The sequence below is a fragment of the Protopterus annectens genome, chromosome 1.part1 (genome assembly GCF_019279795.1).
Source record: "Protopterus annectens isolate FY-2018-M chromosome 1.part1, PAN1.0, whole genome shotgun sequence".
In the NCBI taxonomy this organism is placed as follows: Eukaryota; Metazoa; Chordata; order Ceratodontiformes; family Protopteridae; genus Protopterus; species Protopterus annectens.
In genome coordinates, this window is record NC_056726.1 from 1,248,860,137 (window position 1) to 1,248,879,152 (window position 19,016).

At 39.8% G+C, this 19,016-nt stretch overlaps 1 protein-coding gene across 1 annotated transcript in view; it reads left to right on the forward strand.

Annotated features, from left to right (window-relative positions):
- The window catches only part of LOC122813705 (sulfotransferase 2B1-like), a 313,807-nt gene extending 297,607 nt beyond the window's left edge, over window positions 1-16,200 (forward strand). The window contains exon 7 of the mRNA XM_044086170.1: window positions 15,684-16,200. Coding sequence (XP_043942105.1) covers window positions 15,684-15,808 — 125 coding nt within the window. The 3' untranslated portion in view covers window positions 15,809-16,200. The remainder of the gene's footprint in view (window positions 1-15,683) is intronic.
- The last annotated feature ends 2,816 nt before the right edge of the window (window positions 16,201-19,016 follow it).

Genomic DNA, 19,016 nt, shown 5'->3' on the forward strand with positions numbered 1-19,016 from the left:
AGTGTCTGAAGGTTGCCTATCTCTTTGTTGATCATTTCCATGATAGTTCTTTCCATGGGTTTGCATATTACACTAAGTTTATGGCCTCAGTGACTACTGAAAAGCTTAGTCACATCATCTAATACTCATAAGAGTCTATATGTTTCTCTGTTGTAAGCAGATTGTTCCCACGTAGGTCAGATGTGAATTTATAACCTCCCATCTGCTTGTCAAGTCAAGTTTTGAAGGCTGCTAGGTAATTGCTCTTATGTTCTTAATTCAGGAGAGGTGTTAGGTACCTGTAATACTAGCAGATATTGTTAAGGTGGAGGTAAAGGTTTGGATCTCTAGAGCAGGTGTTAATTGTACTGCTGGTTCAATGCAGGTGAAGGAGATTGCGTGTGTGTGTGTGTGTGTGTGTGTGTGTGTGTGTGCGTGCGTGCGTGTGCACATGTGTGTGTTTGCATGTCTTCACCTGGTTCACTGCATTTACTTTCAGTCCATGATTTTGGCACCAGTTATTTATTTGGGGCAAAGCTTCCTGTAGGATAGCCAAGTCATTTGGGGATTCAATGACTGCTCTTAGCTTACATTCATTTGCAAACTTAATCAGCCACAGCCCTTTGGTATTGGTTTTTACTTCAGATAAGTAGATAACAAACATGAGATGTCCCAGCACAGAACCTTGAGAGACTGTATTGGTGACTGGTCTCTTTGTGGAGGTAACTTCCCCTATTTTCATTTCCTGCATCCTATTTGCAAGCCAATTTTCAATCCATCAGGTAACATATTGGTTTAATCCCATTTTATTTAGCTTTTCTACTATGCCTAAATGGGGGATTGTGTCAAAAGGTTTGGCCAGCTCAAGCTATGCAGTGTGTACCATTTTACCTCCATCCAATTGCTTTGGTGACATTTTCAAAAAAGGCCAGCAGTTTGGAATACACAAGATCTGCCGTTGACAAATCAAAACTGATATGGGTCCAGTGTTTGGAGGATACTTATGTCCTTATAGATTAGTTCTATGATAAGTCTTTCCATGGTTTGCATATCAGGCTGGTCAGACTTATAGGTTTAAAAGAAAAATGCTTTTCTTTTTTGCTCCCCAACTTAAAGTTGAGGAGCGCACCAGATCGGGGGACAACACCCAGAAGAGTTAGCTACACCACTGCATTTTGAATCTGTCAGGTAAGAGTTTATTGCTAGAATATAAACAAAAATTAATGCAGTCAGATATCCACTTAGATAAGGAAAGTCTTGCTACTCTCTGATTTTTCTTGCAGCATTTGGAGAAGGAGAAAAACAGTCAGTCTTCTTTTTTTTGTAGCCTTTGAGCTCTCTGTGCATGCCCAAGCAGTGTAGATGATACTGTCTTCAGTTGGTGAAACTGTCCTTGGATGGCAAATTTGGGAAGAAATGCAGATAAATGAATAGATTGATTCAAATTAGTCTGTGTGGTGACTTTCAGCATAAATACGGAATTAGTTCTTTATGGAACCTGATCTTTTTGAAATACCAGAAAATGGTATTTATAATACCTGAAACACTAAAACCCTTTCAGCTGACATGATTACCACAGAAAAAAGACTTACCATGACAAAAAGTTTATGTCTGGTGAATTTGCCAGCTCATGGCAGGTAGAGTGAGTTTCTGTAACACAAAATTCAAATCCAAAGTAGGGAAAGGAATACACATGGGAGATCTGGGGTGGAAACTTCCTTTGTGGATAGCCTTACATAGCTTATGTGATGATAGCGAACAGGTGTTGAACTCTAAATAAAAGGAGGAAACTATTGTCAAGTGCACTTTGATGGAAGAGTAGCTAGCTTCCGTTCAGAAGAGTTCAGAAAGATGTGACAAAACTTGAGGAATCAGGGTTAGAAACAGGTCAATGTTATGAACACTTGCCCATACAGAATATTTAGTCTATTTAAATGTATACATTTTTCTTTCAGAGGGTTTTTGAGCAACCAACATCAACTCTAACTGGTGATGGGAGCACTGGATCCCTAGCCATTACTGGAATTGATAAACCATGTGGTTAACCACTGGGACTGAATATCCAGGTGAGGCTGACCAGAAGAGTGAAGCAACAACTGTGGGTGCTGCAGTAGAAAAAGAGGTCTTCTCTTCAGATGAGGCAAGAATTGGACTATGAAAATGACTTTGACTTTGCTCATCCTGGCTTTCTGCAGAAATCTGGATATCAGGGGAATGGGGGTAAAGGTACAGTGGAGCCCTAGGAGCCAAACTTGGATGAATGCATCTCTTGATGAGTATTCCTGCTGAGATACAATAGCAAAAAAACTGTTGCATTTGGTGTTTGATGGTGTAGCAAACAGATCTCATTAAGAAATTCCCTATCTGTTGAATTTTTTTCATATTATTGACTGATTAAGAGACCATTCATGAGGGAGCAATATTTGTCTCCTTAACCAGTCTGTATATAAGTTAGATGTCCATGTGTTGTATGCTGTGATGAGGAAAATGATGTGAAGTAATGGCTTGCTCCCATGCCATTGTAGCTCTCAGCAAAGGCAGTAGGAATGGGTTCCTCCCTGTTTGCTGATACACCATACTATGTTGTCAGACTGGATGGACACTGCACCATGGGGAAGAGAGTCTTGGATGGCTTGGAAGACTGCTTTCCTGTCCAGTAGATTGACATGTTAATTTGCCTCATATGTGTTCCACATTCCCTGGCTTGTCCTGTTCAAGAAATGCCTCACCAATCCAGTAAAGATGAGTCTGTGGTTACAGCAGATGTTGGTATCTGCTGGACAAAAGGAGTTCCTGAGACAAGGTTGCATGGGTTTGTCCATGAGGAAAGGTATTTCTTGCAAGCTTTGGAGAGTTTGATGTTTTTTTCGTACTTTGTGTTGCTTGGTCCAACTATGCATTCAATGTCCATTGCAATAATCTCACGTGTTATCTGTCATGAGACACTGTTTGGATGGAGGCTGCCATGAGACCTGATACCCTTATGACTGTTACAGCATCTAGGGTTGGGTTTTTTATGAGACCCTTGACTGCTTGAACTACTGTAAGTCTTCTTTCTGGTGTTTCTTGGTGTATAACTGGCAACTTATGACTGCAAAGGTACCTGTTGTGATTTTGGAAAGTCTATTGAAATTACAAATTATAAGCATAAATGGAGAAAGTATTATCTTGCCATGATGAGTTTTTTTCCTTCATAAAAGCAGTGATAAGCCAGCCATTTAAGTAGGGGAATATTCTTATTTCCAGAAAGTGTATATGGACAGTGATCAGAGCCATACTTTTGGTGAACACCCAGTGGGGGGGCTGTGGTGAGACTAAATGGTAACGTTAAACTGCTAATGATGGGCTGCAATTTGAAAGCATAGGAATCTCCTGGATGTTTTCAGAGTCTTGGTACGAAAGTAAGTACCCTGAAAATCCAAACAGTGTATCCAATCTGCTGCCTGTAAGGATGGTAGGATGGATTACATCATGATTGTCTGGAGTGACTATTTCTTGACATATCCGTTTAGATGACTTAGGTCTAAAATAGGTCTGAGATCCTGAAACTTTCTGGAAACCAATAGAAACCTAGAGTAATACCCGGACCTTCTCTGATTTGCTGGACCTCTTGGATGACTCTGTTTTGGAGGGGTTTTTGCACCTCTTGTTCTGGGACCGTTCTTGATAGGGTGGTACTTTTGGAGGATGGGAGTGCTATTGTTTGAACTTTATGAAAAATGTATCAAGTAGCCTCTGGATATGATCTCCCTGACCCATATGTCTTACATAATGGCCTTCCACATGCAGGGAGGGATGTCCCCAGACTGCTTTCAGAATGGGCAATGATTCAGGGTTGGTATTGTCTGTGCCCTGAAGAGATTCCACAAAACCAAACGTTATGTACTTACCATAATGCTAGATCAGTGATGTCTTCTTCCATTTGTCTCAACAAATGGGATATATCAGATTTGAACAGCTCCAAGCTTGGCACTTAAACCAAGACTTCTTGGCTTCAATGCTTAGGCTCCTCCTATTACCATAATGAACCACTACCTTACTATCCTTCAGATAGAGTGTGCCTCACCAATAACATACCACCAGAAACTAAGGACACCCCTAAAAATAGGGACAGAGCAGTGTATAGGTAGGGATAAGCCTACACCCAGTTAAAATCAGTATGGTCCAATTGCAGCCGCAGAGAGAGAGAGAGAGAGAGAGAGAGAGAGAGATGACAACTTGGTAGGGAGGCAGTAGAGGAGAATGTTGAGATGGACGGAAGAAGACAACATAGATCTGGCATTATGGTAAGTACATAACTTTCGTATCTGTTGTCTTTTTTATTTTTCCCCAGCAAATGGGACAGAGTCCACAGCTACAGTAACCCTCAAAGGCACTATGGAAAGATCTAGAGAATGGTGAAAAGAAAGGTAGGTCTTGATCTGGATTTCAGATCACGTTTATAATGGGAAATGAAGGCATGGACTGAAAACCATGTTGCATCTAAACAAATATCATCATTAGGAAGACTGTTAAAAAAAGCCGTAGAAGTGGCCACCACTCTAGAAGAATGAGTCTTCAGTTTGGAGGACAAATAAAGATCTCCAGACCTATAAACAAAAGTTATTCATTCAGAGAACCACATGGACAGGGTCACCTTAGAGACCTCAGATCCCAACTTCTATTTGGAGACAAACAAATGGTCAGATCTCTGAAAGTATTTTGTGCTATGTAAATAAATATGCAGTTGGCTATGAACATCCAGAGAATGAAGATGGTGCTCACCTCTGTTAGAATAACCAGGAAAAAACATAGGTAAATGTATAGTCTGGTTCAAAGAACTCAAAGATGCCACCTTAGGAAGAAAATCAGGCTTGGTTCTGGAAGACACCCTGTTTTTGTCAAAGATGATATTCAGAGACTTGTACAACAGTTCCTGCAGTTGAGAGACTCTCCTGGCTGGTATCACAGTCACTAATAAAAATGTCTTCCAAGAAACAAACTTCAAGTCATGTGTACTAGTGGGTTTGAATGGGGAAAGAAATAGACTTTGTAACAACCCAGTAATATCTCTGGAAGGTACTGGAGCCCTCAAAGTTGGTGTAATAGAAAAGTTCCCTTCAGAAAAGCTTTCGACTGTCTGAGTGACGCTATAGGAGTATGAATATTACCCAAATCAAAATGTGAAATAACAGCCAATTGAGCCTTGATTGTTAAATAACTAGCTCCAGATTGGAAATGGCCCAGAAAAAAGTCCAATATAGAAGGAAGTGGAGCTCAGAAAGGATTTATGAACCTATGATCTGGACCCTTGGAGTAAGTCCAAAATGAAAACCTTTTCAATTTTCTTCTGTACACATTCCTGATGATGGGTTTCTGAGAGGAAAAAAGAGTGTGAACCATATCAGTGGAAAGCCTTGAATTTCTAACTATATTTGAAAGTGGAGAAACCAAGAGATCCAGGGCTTTGATGTCAGTGTGAGGCTTGTTGGATGGGTAAGACATCAGATCTGGAAATTGATCTAGAACCCAGGGAGAGTAAATTAGATAAGGATTAAGGAAAGGGAACCAAATCTAACGGAAAAATAAGGGGCAATGAGAATAATTTTCACCTTTCACTAGTCCACTTTCTGCAGAAATGTGATTATCAACGGTATGGGTGGGGAGCATGCCTCGTAATTTCTTAGTGCAAGAAATCTGGACATAGCATAAAATTATGGGGGACATAGACCCAGCATTAATGAAAAATTTTAAATATTGCTCTTATAAACTAAGAAAGTTGCTAGAATAATGGGATTTGAGTTAACATGCATTTTCTCAAGGATATGAGGTTTGAAACTCAAATGCATGTCACTATTTAGTGACTTCAGTCCTCAGTGATTAGACAGAAAACTGCAAAGTTTATGATAAATAAACCAAAATATGAGACAAGAATCTGAACATTCTGCAAATATCTGGACAGTTGAGAGGTATGATTTTGGGGGGGGGGGGGTAAGCATAAAGGGATAGAAAGGGAATAAAGTAGCCTTGGTAAATTATTTTTAGTACTGAAGAATCTTGTTAGATGGCAGACCAGGCATATGTTTCTCTTGACTGCCTCCAGAGCAGGACAATCAGGCAAGCATTCAGAAATACTGGAAGGGTTTATTGGAGAAAGGGCTGCAAAACCCTTGATGTTGCGGACCAACTCTTCCTCTAGGGTGACATCCATTATGATTTCCCCCTCTGCCCAGTGGTGCTCTGTCAGCAAGGGTGTCTAGTGTGAAACCCTGGGTTTTATGAAACTACAGACATTTCCCACCCTTCTGGATGTGGAGAAAGGACCTTTGAGGACTGGAGAAATGAATGACAGTGGCAGACAGGGTCTTGCCCTCCTGTTCACTCCTCTTTAGAGTTCCTTTAACTTTAATACCAAACAGGATAGCCCTGTCAAACAGGGGCTTTCAAAAATGACATTTTGAAGTTCTCTACAAAGTCATATAATTGCATCTAGGTATGGCTGCAAAGAGTGATGCCAGTAGTTACTACTCTAGATGTTCCATCTCCACATTAAATAGAAGGCACAAGGACACATTTAAGATAGACTGCATGGTGGCTAACTGGGGCTCCAGCACTTTCTTGGACTCTGCAAATGTGAAACCAGAAACAGCTTTAGTGACTTCCTTATCAAGTCACTATTAAGGTGAGTAAGATGAGCCATGTAGTTCAAAGCCCATAGAGCAAAGGTCGTATACACACTCACTGCCTGAATAAGTCCAGTATCCGAGACTCCCTATTTGGAGGATGGACAGTAGCACGCCCTTCAGATAACTCCTTTTTAGAGGCTATAGGTAGCATAATGGCATGCAAAGAGTCCCCTTACTCCAATACGACCTGTTCATGGGGGAAACTAAAATGTTGTGGTTTACAGGGAATGAGTTCCACCACATCTGGTTCCTTCCATGCCCTTTGGAAGACAAGGTCAATGAGGTCATCCACAGGTGGAGCCACCCAAGACCCATACAGACAAGACAAACCCAATGACCTTGAGAAACATCAGCTCCTCCTAGAAGTGTTGCTAGTGAACCAGATTCCCTTTTATCTCAGCAATTCAAGGTCTGTGAAGGCAATGTCTTCTAAGGGAAACCTTTGGGACCCTTGCACTTCATTGTGGTCTGTGGAATCCTGAGGGAAATCCAAATGCCTCCTCTTGCATTGATGTTTCCTGGGTTTTCCCAAGATGGGGCACATCAGGAAGGAACTGGAAGCATCAGAGGAGCCTGAGGGTTAGGCTTGCCTGAAACCAATAGGGAATGGCTGTCACAAGGACAGGAAGTGAATGTGAACAGAAACAGCAGAAGCAGCAAGGGTTTGAGGTAGATCAGGACACGAATGAGGAGCTCCTTCTCCTGAATGGAAGAGAATCCTTTCAAACACCTCAAAACCCAAGACTAAAGTTGGTCCCAAGGAGAACCTCAACAGACCCAAGGATCCCAACACTACTAGATTAAAAGTTCAGACTGGGAAAGAAGCCACTATAACAGGAATAGTAATTACTGCATCCATAAGGCCCCGGGCCTAGGGGAATGGGTAGAACCTCCAGTTGAATCTGTGTCTTCAGAAAGTTCCTAATCATCCTATCAATATCAGTTTCAGTAGGATACCTCAAGGACCACACTGATCTAAAGGCAAATGCTGTCAAGGGCAGTCTCAAACTCCAGTGCTCATGTCTCACTAAAGGAAGGATCAGTAAATAGAGACATGCAGGAGAAGACTCAGACAAAAAAAATCAGGCTGCAATAGACTATGCAACATCAGAGACCAGATCTTAGAGTGAACTGCAGTCACAGCTGAGGAGACCCAAACAGTTGGATCTGAAATTTTCACAGCTGGACTAGATGTCAGCAAAAGATCTGGAAACCTTTTATGGGAATCCTTAACTCTCCTTAGTCTCTCTTTTCTTCTCTCCACTTTTGTCCTTCTTCGACTTTTTGGAGGAATTCTTCGAAGGCTTCTTTGACTGGGGAGAAGCAGCAGCATAAGTGGTTGTTTCCCCCATGGTAGCAGGGAAAAGAACCGTTAGAACTAATTTGGTCTGCTGGTACAAAAGCAGCACAAAGATCTCACTCCTGCTGAAGATGAGCAACTCCTAAACAATAAACACATTTAGAATACAGATCCTGTGACGGGAGCGTGCCCATGTGTAGAGCACTTCTTGAACCCACAGGCCTTGTTGGACATATTCAAAACATCACCACGTACAACAAACAAGGGGAAAAAAACAAGAGCAAAAAGCCAGTAGCAGCAAAACTAATAAAAGTTCACTATGAAAAAATCCCAGACAAGGGTAAAGGTATTTCTTAAGGAAGGCAAGTGCAGAAAGATGTTGGGAAGGCCACATAAAAGACACATCAAACTGACAAAAGCTAGAATAGCTGCATTATCTAAAGACAATAAGAATCACAAAAGAGTAAAGCACAGTCCCAGAGAAACATTCCTGACTGAACAACTATCAGAACTGTCAAAAAGAAGCTCTTATCTCAGTTTCTAGCTCTTGCCACGTGCACAGGAGACCACATGTTGCTTGAAAAGATGCAAACAAGATATGAAGGATAGTAGGGTGACAGTACATTATGAAAAGGGAAGAATCCTGAGCCTTGGAGCCAAAAAGTCTTGTTTTAGGTGCAGATCTTGGATCTGTTCAGATCCGATAGACCCCATTTGTTGAGGTGGACAAAAAAGGCAACATAAGATTCCTCAATAATGCCAATCACCTCTGCCTCACTGGCCATGACTACCACAGCTGATTTCCTTCCTTCTGGAACTTCTATCAAAGAGATACTAGTTCTGAGGCTGCTGGAACTATTGAAACCGAAAAATCTTGGCCCTTTTTGTTTTCTTTGCAAAGACATCTCTGGGGTCGAAAACCTGACCACAAGAGCTGTGAACACTTTGACTTCCTGCTGACATTGATGTAGTCTGTCTTTGACGTTGGCCGACAGCCCAAATATTGAAGAGTCATCAAAAGGGGCAGTGATGAATTCCACATCACAGTGATATGTAAATATCACTAAACAAAGCCACATTGCTATGCTTGAACCCACTGAAATGTTTGCTGCTTCCATAGTGTTATGAGGTAGTCACATCAATGATGATGAAGTGATGGAGGTGACAGTGGCCATTTTGTTCTCCAGAAACTTGCAAACATCTTCAGTGGGTAGTTGCTTCAGGGTCTTTATGTCCCCCATCTCTCTGAAACCTGTTTGTGTACACCAAGTAATATAACATTTTAATTGTAAAAGTACTTGACACATCCACATACTTCTCCTGACCTCTCCATCATCTGAAACTCGTTGTTATGAGGGTGAATGACTTGGGCATCCTCTGAGACCTTCTTCTTGGTGATTGCTGAGAATATGATGAACTCAATAGCAGGCCCTTTATTCCAGTTGAGTCTGGCTTGCAAGGAATGGATTCTCTAACATTTGGCTCCTTTTAGGCTTTTAAACAGGCTGCATCTATCAATTTCTTCTAGTGGAGGCACCACCCAAGCCACTGGAGGGGACCAGTACAGTTCCTGTAAGATCTCTTCTTCATTGGATATACTGGACAAGATCCCCTCGACCTCATCATTTCCAAAACTTCACTAAATGTAGTGTCCTTGGTAGGGGACTATGGAGAACCTCACTAAATGTAGTGTCCTTGGTAGGGGACTATGGAGAACCTCTCCCTTATCAAGGTTTGTATAAATGAAGAAGACACTGAAGTGGACTCTTAAGCATTTCCATTTCCATGACTTCTTCCAGGAGAAAACTCAGAGAATTCTTTCAGAAGGAAGTCCAAACTTGGGGAACCTGGATAATACACAAGGCCCTCCCACATGAGGGATCAGCTTCTGTGGTGTTTAAGAGCAGAATTTTTAAAGCAAATGCCTTTTCTTGCCTAGGCACCTGGTTTGGTCCTGTTGACTCTGACAGTTCTACTAATGTACTCAGCACCAGCATCATCAGCAATAAATGGGCAGCACTGAAGTTGAAAGTGTAACAACCTTCATGCCAAATGATGCCACCAGAGATCCCTCAAAGATAGAATTAGGCACCAAAGGGCCAAATGCCAAGAGCAACAATAAGGGGCTAGAAACTTTCACTGCCAAGGTCATGTTAATTGACTCTTGGCACTGAAACCCTTGGGCTTAGTGGGAAAAAAAGCACTAACACTGTTGAAGTTGACACGTCCACGGGCACAGAGGGTTCCAATGCCAAATAAAAGGAATCTTGGGGAGCTGAAACCAAACCATGGGTTCCCTGATCAATTCCACTGATCACAGTGCTTAAACGAGATCCAGGAAAGGAAGAGAAATAATAGAATGTGGAACTTCATCTTGTTCCACCCTGGAGACAGAGGGGGCAGAGTTAACACCACACTGAAATTGAATCTTCATAAATGCTGAGGTAAGTAATGCTCTGAAAGAACCCAGAGAGAACACTGTACTGAACAAAATATCAAAAGGGCCTGCCCATATGAAAAAAAGATCAGATAATACTACCAAAAGTCATTGTTTGTCTATCTAAACAACAAATCATAATATCCAAAGAACAGTGAGAAGAAAACAGGAGAAGTCTTACAATATACTTTGCATTTTGTTTAAGACAGCAGGAATAGGAAGGGATGTGAAGGAGGAAATGTTAGGCTAAGAACTGAGATAACAATGAAATACATAAAAGAGAAAGTGTCTCTTGACTGTAAATGCCAAAAAAGAGCAACAATGGCTAGAAAACATTTATCTGTCCTAAAACAATAAAGGAAAACTTTTACCAAAGTTGAGCTGATGCTACAATGTCATTGATGTAACTGTAGTAATGAAATCTGATGAATCAGTAAGGAGTAGCACACTCCTCTGAATGGTTCAAGATGGTTAGAAAATGGTTGTTGCCGAATGATGAAAACCTTTGGTGATCATCCCAAAGAGTTTTCAGTGTCTGAATTATCTCAGACTGCTTAAACCTATGAATTTATTTTTTCAGAGCCATAGAAAGGTCAGGATGAAGAGGGCAGCTGCCCCATGTGGAGGCTGTTAAATAGGCATGATTGGTCCTGTAGCTGAGCGAACAGTTGGTCTGCCAAGTCAGTTAGTTCTTATGTGTTAGGAACTGTGACAGAGATCTAGTATAACTCTCTGCTACACTTCAGTAATTTATTTTAACAATGAGCTCTTCTGCTGATACACAATAATTGTTGTCTAGCCTAAGCATGATCTTTTATAGCTAGTGAACTGTAACAATCAGCAATTATATCTCTTTGATACAGTGTAGCTAAGGTGTAGCACAGATGTGAGCAAACAGCTAGCATGTATATACTGAAAATACAAGACATAAACTTTGAGACTATTTTTTGATGTTGTTGTTCCTTCGCTTCATCCTAGGAAGGTTCCAAACTGGGGTCACTGTCCATGACACCAACCAGCTTGGCTGGCTACAGCTCTGAGTTTCGTGGTAAAAACTCTATGATGGTTTTCAAGTTGGTCTAAACTCTTTTAGAAATGCATGCCACACACAGTGTTATATTCAATGATGGGTCAAACAAGAAAGGAATAAAGTGTAGCTATGACTTCTTTAGACATTGAAGAGGTAGCCAGAATGATAATTTTGTGACAAATATCGCTCATCTAATCCAAATGACACACAGCTTCCAAAGGAAAGTTTGTAATCAACAAAAATACCCAGCTCAGTGATGACTATGTCTGTTTAGTCAGCTTTGTTTATTATGCGGGTTTGGCTGAATGGTTAAGTTCTTCATCACATAGATACAAGGTACAGGGTTTGATTCTGATCTTGGATTATTGGCTAGGCTTAAAAGGGCCCATTGGAGCAGTTAGCCTAGTATTCACCGATTAATATGTTATAAGAAGGGGAAGCTAGATTTCCTTAACAATCCTGATTTCCTTGGGATTAAGGTTAGCACAACACACACTAGTTTGAACTAGCTCTTGCTGGACACTTGAATATCAGAAGGGGTTCTAAGAATAATCCCCAGGCCATAATCATCAGCAAATCTGGTCAGTTACAGAACTATGAATTTAGCTTTCACAATGGAGAAACAAATGCTATGGAGGAGGTATTCAGAACAGTGAGTGGGACACCACTTAACAATGTGAGTTCTACTGGTAAGCCAGTTAGCTAGTCAGCGGACTACATAGGAGTTAATGTTTATCTGGGTGAGTCTCTCAATGCTACCTGCAATGGAGAATGGTGTTGATAGTCCTGGCCAGGTGGACCTTCAGTATGAACAGGCTGACCCACATCCAAAGTACTAATGACCCTTTCAAAAATTCTTAACAACAAATTAACACTTCAGCAAAATGCCTTCATGGTTCTACTAAAACAATTAAAATTGTAATTGTTTTATACCCATTCAAAAATCAAATAAGCTAAGCAGACACCAATCCATCTTTTACAGATTTTAACTTGTTGGGTTCAAGTGACTGAAAGCTTCATGTCATTTATAATTAGTTTAACAATTATACCTTTACAAAGGTGTCCTTATTATTGTTAGCAATTATATGTTCCATTACTTTACAAAATATAGTAAAACTAATGTTCTGTGATTCCTGTGGTCAGGTGGGGGCACCATTGTGTAGTTACCAGAATGACCATTCTTCATGCATCTGAGGAATAAACTATGGAGAAAAATGGCTTGTTGAGGATAAGGAGGGAGAGGGCTAATTGTTGCTTAACACTTCTCAACAGATAACTACTTGGGATTCACAGAACTAGCACTCCTTTTTTAAATAGTACAAAAGGGTCCTATTTTTAAGTATTTTTGTGTGGGATGGTTTGGAAGGGGATATGGTTAGCAGAAAAATCGGTAGGCAAATTTGGAAGATATTGGGATTGGTTTTGGAGGTCAGAGTAGGAGGAACCCTTAGATATACAATCTAGATAAAAGTGTTACTTATGAGTTTGCTAATATAAGAAGCCCTTGTGATTGTCTTTAGCAGTGGTGGTAACCTTAATTTCATCACTTCTCTATACTTCTTCACGGTGTACATTATGGTTATGCTTACCAAAATTAACTCCCTTTAATACTGGGTGAAATTAGTTTTATTACAGAAGTCTAGAAGAGTTTTTATGTTTTTGTAAAATGTGTGGATGCAAAAATGTCACTATATAAGTTTATTTTTAAACTGTGTTTATGGTGGACATGGCTCAGTACAACTATCTAGAAGAGAGTAAAATTTAGAGGTGTATGCAGTAGCATTAGTTTTGGGATTATTTGGGTAATTATGCATTTAACATTATCAACAAGGTCAATGAATATAAATATTCAGCTTTGCAGCAATCTCTTATTACACTATAATTCTTATGGAATTAATTATGTAAAGGAGGCTTTAAAATACAGAAGGTCAAAACAAGATGATCAGATATGACCAAAGAAGAAATAACATGGGGAGGCTGGGAATAAGTTTAAGAGGATAGGGTTTAGAAAGTTAGCACCTTTGCTGGGAAGAGGGATTATCTGGCCCAATGAATTTGTATTTACAAAATCCAGAAATCTTCTAGTGCATTTATCATTGCTAGTATAATTTAGACAGTTAATTAGCTAACATCTTCTATAAGAACAATGTTTGGAATAATGCATGGCTTTTCAATCTAACTTGTATGCACATCATGCTCTGAGGGAGTCATGGGCAGGGGTCTGTAATTGGCAATAGCACAGCAGTCAGTTTCACTGAATGTCACCAGGACTTCAGTAAGTTTTCAGTTGGTATTACACAGGGTTTGGCATGAAATAATGGTGTTACAAATAAATACTGACACTCCACCCTAGTTTCAGAAGGCATTAATGAAGGATAGGCACTGAAACCAAGTAAAACGGGAGTGCTGTCATTACACTGGACCCAAATTTCAGTTAATGCACACATATGAAAGCTTTCATGCTTAAGGAAGGTCTGAAGTTCTAACATTTTATGGTTTAAGTTTCTAGAGTGAAGCAGTGTTACCTTTTGTTGTTCGATCTGGAATTTACTGTGAAGGGAAGTCCATATAAACTTCATTTTCTGTGCAAGCCTTATAAAGTGTTTCCCCAAATTACTGACCATCAGCCTTCACCTACTGGTCTGCCACCATCATCATCATTAGTTCCCCATTTACTGGCTGCTGCATCCCACATCACCCCATAGGGGGATCTCACAACCTACATCTAAAATTAGCTTAGCAATGGCTATATTCTTAGGCAGATAGTTTTAGGCCCGACAACCATCAAGTGGAGGAGCTGTCACATATGGTCAGATCTCCTGATGTCTGGAAGGCTGCAAATGTATTGCTTGGAAAGGAGGAGTCAGCTACTAAGGTATGAAAGAGATAACGCACCCAGACACTGACACGGGGCTATCTGGATTAATATCGGTCGTCTGCATGATATAGTACTTTTGACATTTTGTCTCATAAAATAGTTTGCCAGATATCACTGGAATGACATTTTTTAGTAAATAGAATTTGTTTCTCCTTTTCTAAGCATTTATTTATTTTTAATTATACAAGTCTATCTTTATGCAGTGAGACTAGCTTAATCATTATAGTTGGCCAAGCGATGTTTAAATGTATGCTTCAAATAACTGCCTTGTTGTCTAGTTCATATGGGACTGGATTTTTGTGCTGATGAAAACATGCATGTTATTGGCAACTGGTTATACTTTGCTGTTTTGGGTTTCAAGAGGGAGTCTGTCCCATATTTCTTGTAAGTGCTAGATACAAGGAGAAAGGGAATTTTATGTTCTGTACACAAGTCCTGACAGCAATAGGGAGTGGACCAGAATTCAGTCAGTAGTGGTTTAAGCCATTAGAACTTATACTTCCATCACTGTCAGATTTGGGCTGAAGGGAAGGCCTGCTATCAGTAGTCTTGTGTTAAGACTATTTATCCTAATACTGTAGCTGCAGTTATAGTTTAGTTTTGGAAATTCATCCTCACAGACTTTTCCAGAGAAAAAACATTGATATATTAAAATACTCAAAGGGATGAATGGCTCAGCCTGGTTGTTTACTCTGTATAATATTATTAGTGGACTTATTTTTCATCTCTGAAAATTTATATCAAGGACTTTTCCAAAAACTTATAATCTTATGTTAAAAGACCCAAAGGGTTGAATGTCCAGAATGTGCAAGCCACAGACCATGAACAGTTCTGCTAAATTTCCTTTTCATTTGGGACAATTTTCTTTAGTAAGAGTCAACATCAACTCTTTCCATCTTTATATTCCCACTGTTTAGTTTATCTTGTGATTGTATTTATCTGATATATTGTTTTCTGGTTACACTGCTTGGTTTTTTATTACATCAGTAAAGTTGTCTAAAAAAAAAATGGAAAAAAAAAACAATATTGGCAGGTGTGTGTGAAGCTAAAACGTTTTAAGTTTTGTGGTTAATTGTATTTATTGGCTATGGCCCAGACTATTTTCCAGTGTGACCCAAAGGAGAGTCAGATTTGGCAAATGAAATTATTACCACTGTGTTTTGTCACTTTTCTATTGTAAACAAAGTCTATGTAATACCGTGCTACAACAAATTCAAATAGAAGTTTACCTGTTCTCATTTCAAATGTGGAAGCAAACTGTGGTTCAGAGAGATACAGTGCACTGCCCATGCTGTCTCAGCAGAGTTCATGAAATCAGAACAGTTATATTTTATGCATGTCATCTGTGTTTACAGAAATCATCATTTTAAACAGTCTTCCTTCTTTTCTAACAGGAGTTACAGGTGATTGGAAGAACCATTTCACAGTGGCACAGAGTGAGCATTTTGATGCTGTTTACCAAGAAAGGATGAAAGATGTGAAGATGAAATTTCCTTGGGACCAAACTAGCATTGCATAGAACTGCATTGTGGCTGTTCCTCATTGCTAAGGCATGAGCTCCACATGACTGCCTTGCGAAGTGTGAAGTTAGTCTGGGAATTTTAGTCCACTGCCCAAGTGCAATGAAGAACTACATGTAAACTTTGTCCATGCACAACAGAGCATTAAAAGCCAATTCAGTGATATGATATTTATTTTTTATCTAAGACTCACTGAAATTTATTATATCAAAATAACAGTTTGCTTTAATTTTTTTAGTGCCGTGTCTTCAAATTATGAATATATCTCTGAAGCTGCTTTTATTGCATTCACTAACTTGTGGGTTTACACCAGAGCTTCATGCATATATGCAGTCGTTCTGAAAATGTATACTTCATAGCTACACGGTGTTATTAGCTGAAATAAAAGCATGCTGATACTGTACAACATCATTCACCTGTCTCCATATGATAACAATGCAGCAATACAGTAGTAGTAGTAGAAGTGGTATGTACAATGCAGATTTCAGTCTACCACACTCAGGGGAAATGAAAATGGTTTCTGTGTGAAAAAAAATGTAGTGGACAAAAGGAATAGTAACAAAGCAGGTCTACCATAAAATAATAATTACAAAATACCTAAATGTTGGAGCGTGTGTGTGGGTGTGTGTACGTGTGTTTGTGTGTGTGCGCGCATGCACATGTGTGCGCACGTGCGTGTGTGTGTATATGTGTGTGTGTGTGTGTGTTTATGTGTGCGCGTGCACGTGCGCGCATGTGTGTGTGTGTGTGTGTGTGTGTGTGTGTGTGTGTGTGTGTGTGTGTGTGTGTGTGTGTGTGTGTCTGTGTGCTGCCACAGACTGGCATCCTGTCCAGTATAACTTATTTACTTTACATCTGAGGGCTCTGACTCCACCTGTGACCGTAAAGTATGAAAATGTGGAGTATTTAGCAGGGCTATAATAAAAATAATAATTTTAATAAAAGATACAGCTCATTTATATCACAAAGACATGCTGTAGATGCACTGGCAACCCTACATATTGCCAAAGGGTGCATATGTCCATGTGTGTGTGTGCACACATACTTGCATACACATATCCTGCAATCGACCGACATTCTGTCCAGGATTATTTCCCAACCTTATAATTGAGGACTTTGGCTCCCTGTGACCTCAGCTAGGAGAACTATTTATTTATTTGTTTTATTTATTTATTGCATTTGTTTACAGGAATAATCCAAATGGGCAAGATAATAACATTTTTCAGCAGAGCCTTTGGGAGAAAATCTCCAGAAAAAAAATTTTACAAAAACAGACTTATTACAGAAATATGCAAAACAGATTATCAGGTTGTACAAAACAGATAGCCAGACTGATAACAAAACATAATACACCAAAAACAGTTAAAAATTGCAACACAATGCATACAATCATAAGAAAAATGAGGTTATGTAATGCAGAAAAACAAAAACCATAAGGCTTTCTTTAGTTACATCCAAAAAGGAAAGGCCCCAATTTGTGCCAAACTGGTCGTTAATTATACCACCTATACTGAGAGCCTGTGGACATAGCTAACCTGTTGGCTGACAGGTTCTGTGAAAACTTCCCTCCCCTGTCCTAGCTACAATACCCCATGACATCTCTACCATCAGTCCCCTACCTTGTATCTCTAAAGACCAGGTCATAAATGCCCTCTCTAATGCCAAAATTAAAGCATCTATGGGACATGATAACATCCCAAGCTGCATCCTACATGGGCTCTAACAGGAATTAACAACACCACTGGGTATTCTTTTCAGTCATAGTCTAAGAACCGGCTTCATCCCAGCTGAATGGAAAATGGTCACCATTATTCCCTTGCACAAAGGTGGTGCTTCCACTGTCCCTGGGAACTATAGACCTATTAGTGTGACTAGCCTGATACACAAGGTCATGGAGCAAATCATCATGGACCTTATCAACAAAGATATAGGTAACCTCCAAACACTTGACCCTACTCAATTTGGATGTCAAAGGGAGATCATGACTGTTAAACCAGGTAGACGTCTTTGAGACGGTCACCAAGACCCTGGAAGAGGGGAAATCTGTGCTTACAGCCTACCTAGACTTAGGTATGGCATTTGACACTATCCTCTACTCAGGCATCATTGACACACTTACCCAGCTAGGTATCAACCCTTAATTTGTTAGATGGATCACTAACTGGCTCACTGATAGAACCCATATAGTCAAAACAGGGGAATCCACCTCCAACAGCAGACCTGTAACCATTGGTGTTCCACAGGGATCTGTCCTGGGACCTCTACTGTTTGGAATCTATTTCTCCAAAGTACAATCAAAAACTAAAGGTCTGTGGCTGACAAAGTTTGCTGATAACTGCAAACTGGGAGTGGTCGTAGAATCTCCAAATGATGTCAGCATCCTACAAGAGGGTCTTACACAAACAAATTATTGGTGCCAAAGTCATGGCCTTAAACTAAATGCAAAAAATGCATTATCATCCCTTTTGGTAAGAGCAATGTTCCTGCTAACTATCACATCAATAGCAACACTTTAAGTATGCAGAAATAGGAACAAAACCCCTTGAAATATAGAAACATCGAGCGAAAAAATCTGTACATATAATCAGAATAAAATTTGAATACCAAAATAGCACATAACTCTTTCCACTTCCACTAAGAATGTGGGATAATACTTAGAAACACATTTAAAAAACAGAGAGTGACATAAATGGTGGAAAAATATAAGAACATTATCAAACAGACAGTATAAAATCTATAGACTTTAATGAACTGTATTGCAAAATTCTACCACACAAGGTCATATATCAGATGTGTGTTTTCTTTCTTTAAATTATTGTTGCTACTAGTATGTTGGTCATGTAGTTTGATTTTCTGTGTACTAGACAGCTTCAAAAATCACTTGTTATGAGGGGGATTCAGAAATTTGTGTGAAAGGGTAAATCAAGCATGAAAACAGGGATATACATTCGGAAATAGGGACATCCTTTACAGGGGTAATGGTGAGGAGGATTCAGAAAATTGTGTGAAAGGGTAAATCAAGCATGAAAATACAGATATACCTTCATAAATAGGGACATCCTGTACAGGGGTAAAGCAGGCCTGAGAATAGGGACATTTCTCCAAAACAGGGGCAGTTGAGAGGTCTATATAGTAATACAGATAGGGCAGAAGAGAAGTCAGTTTGAGGTGGAGCAGGATCAAAGCCAAGTGCTAGAGGGGCAGTTT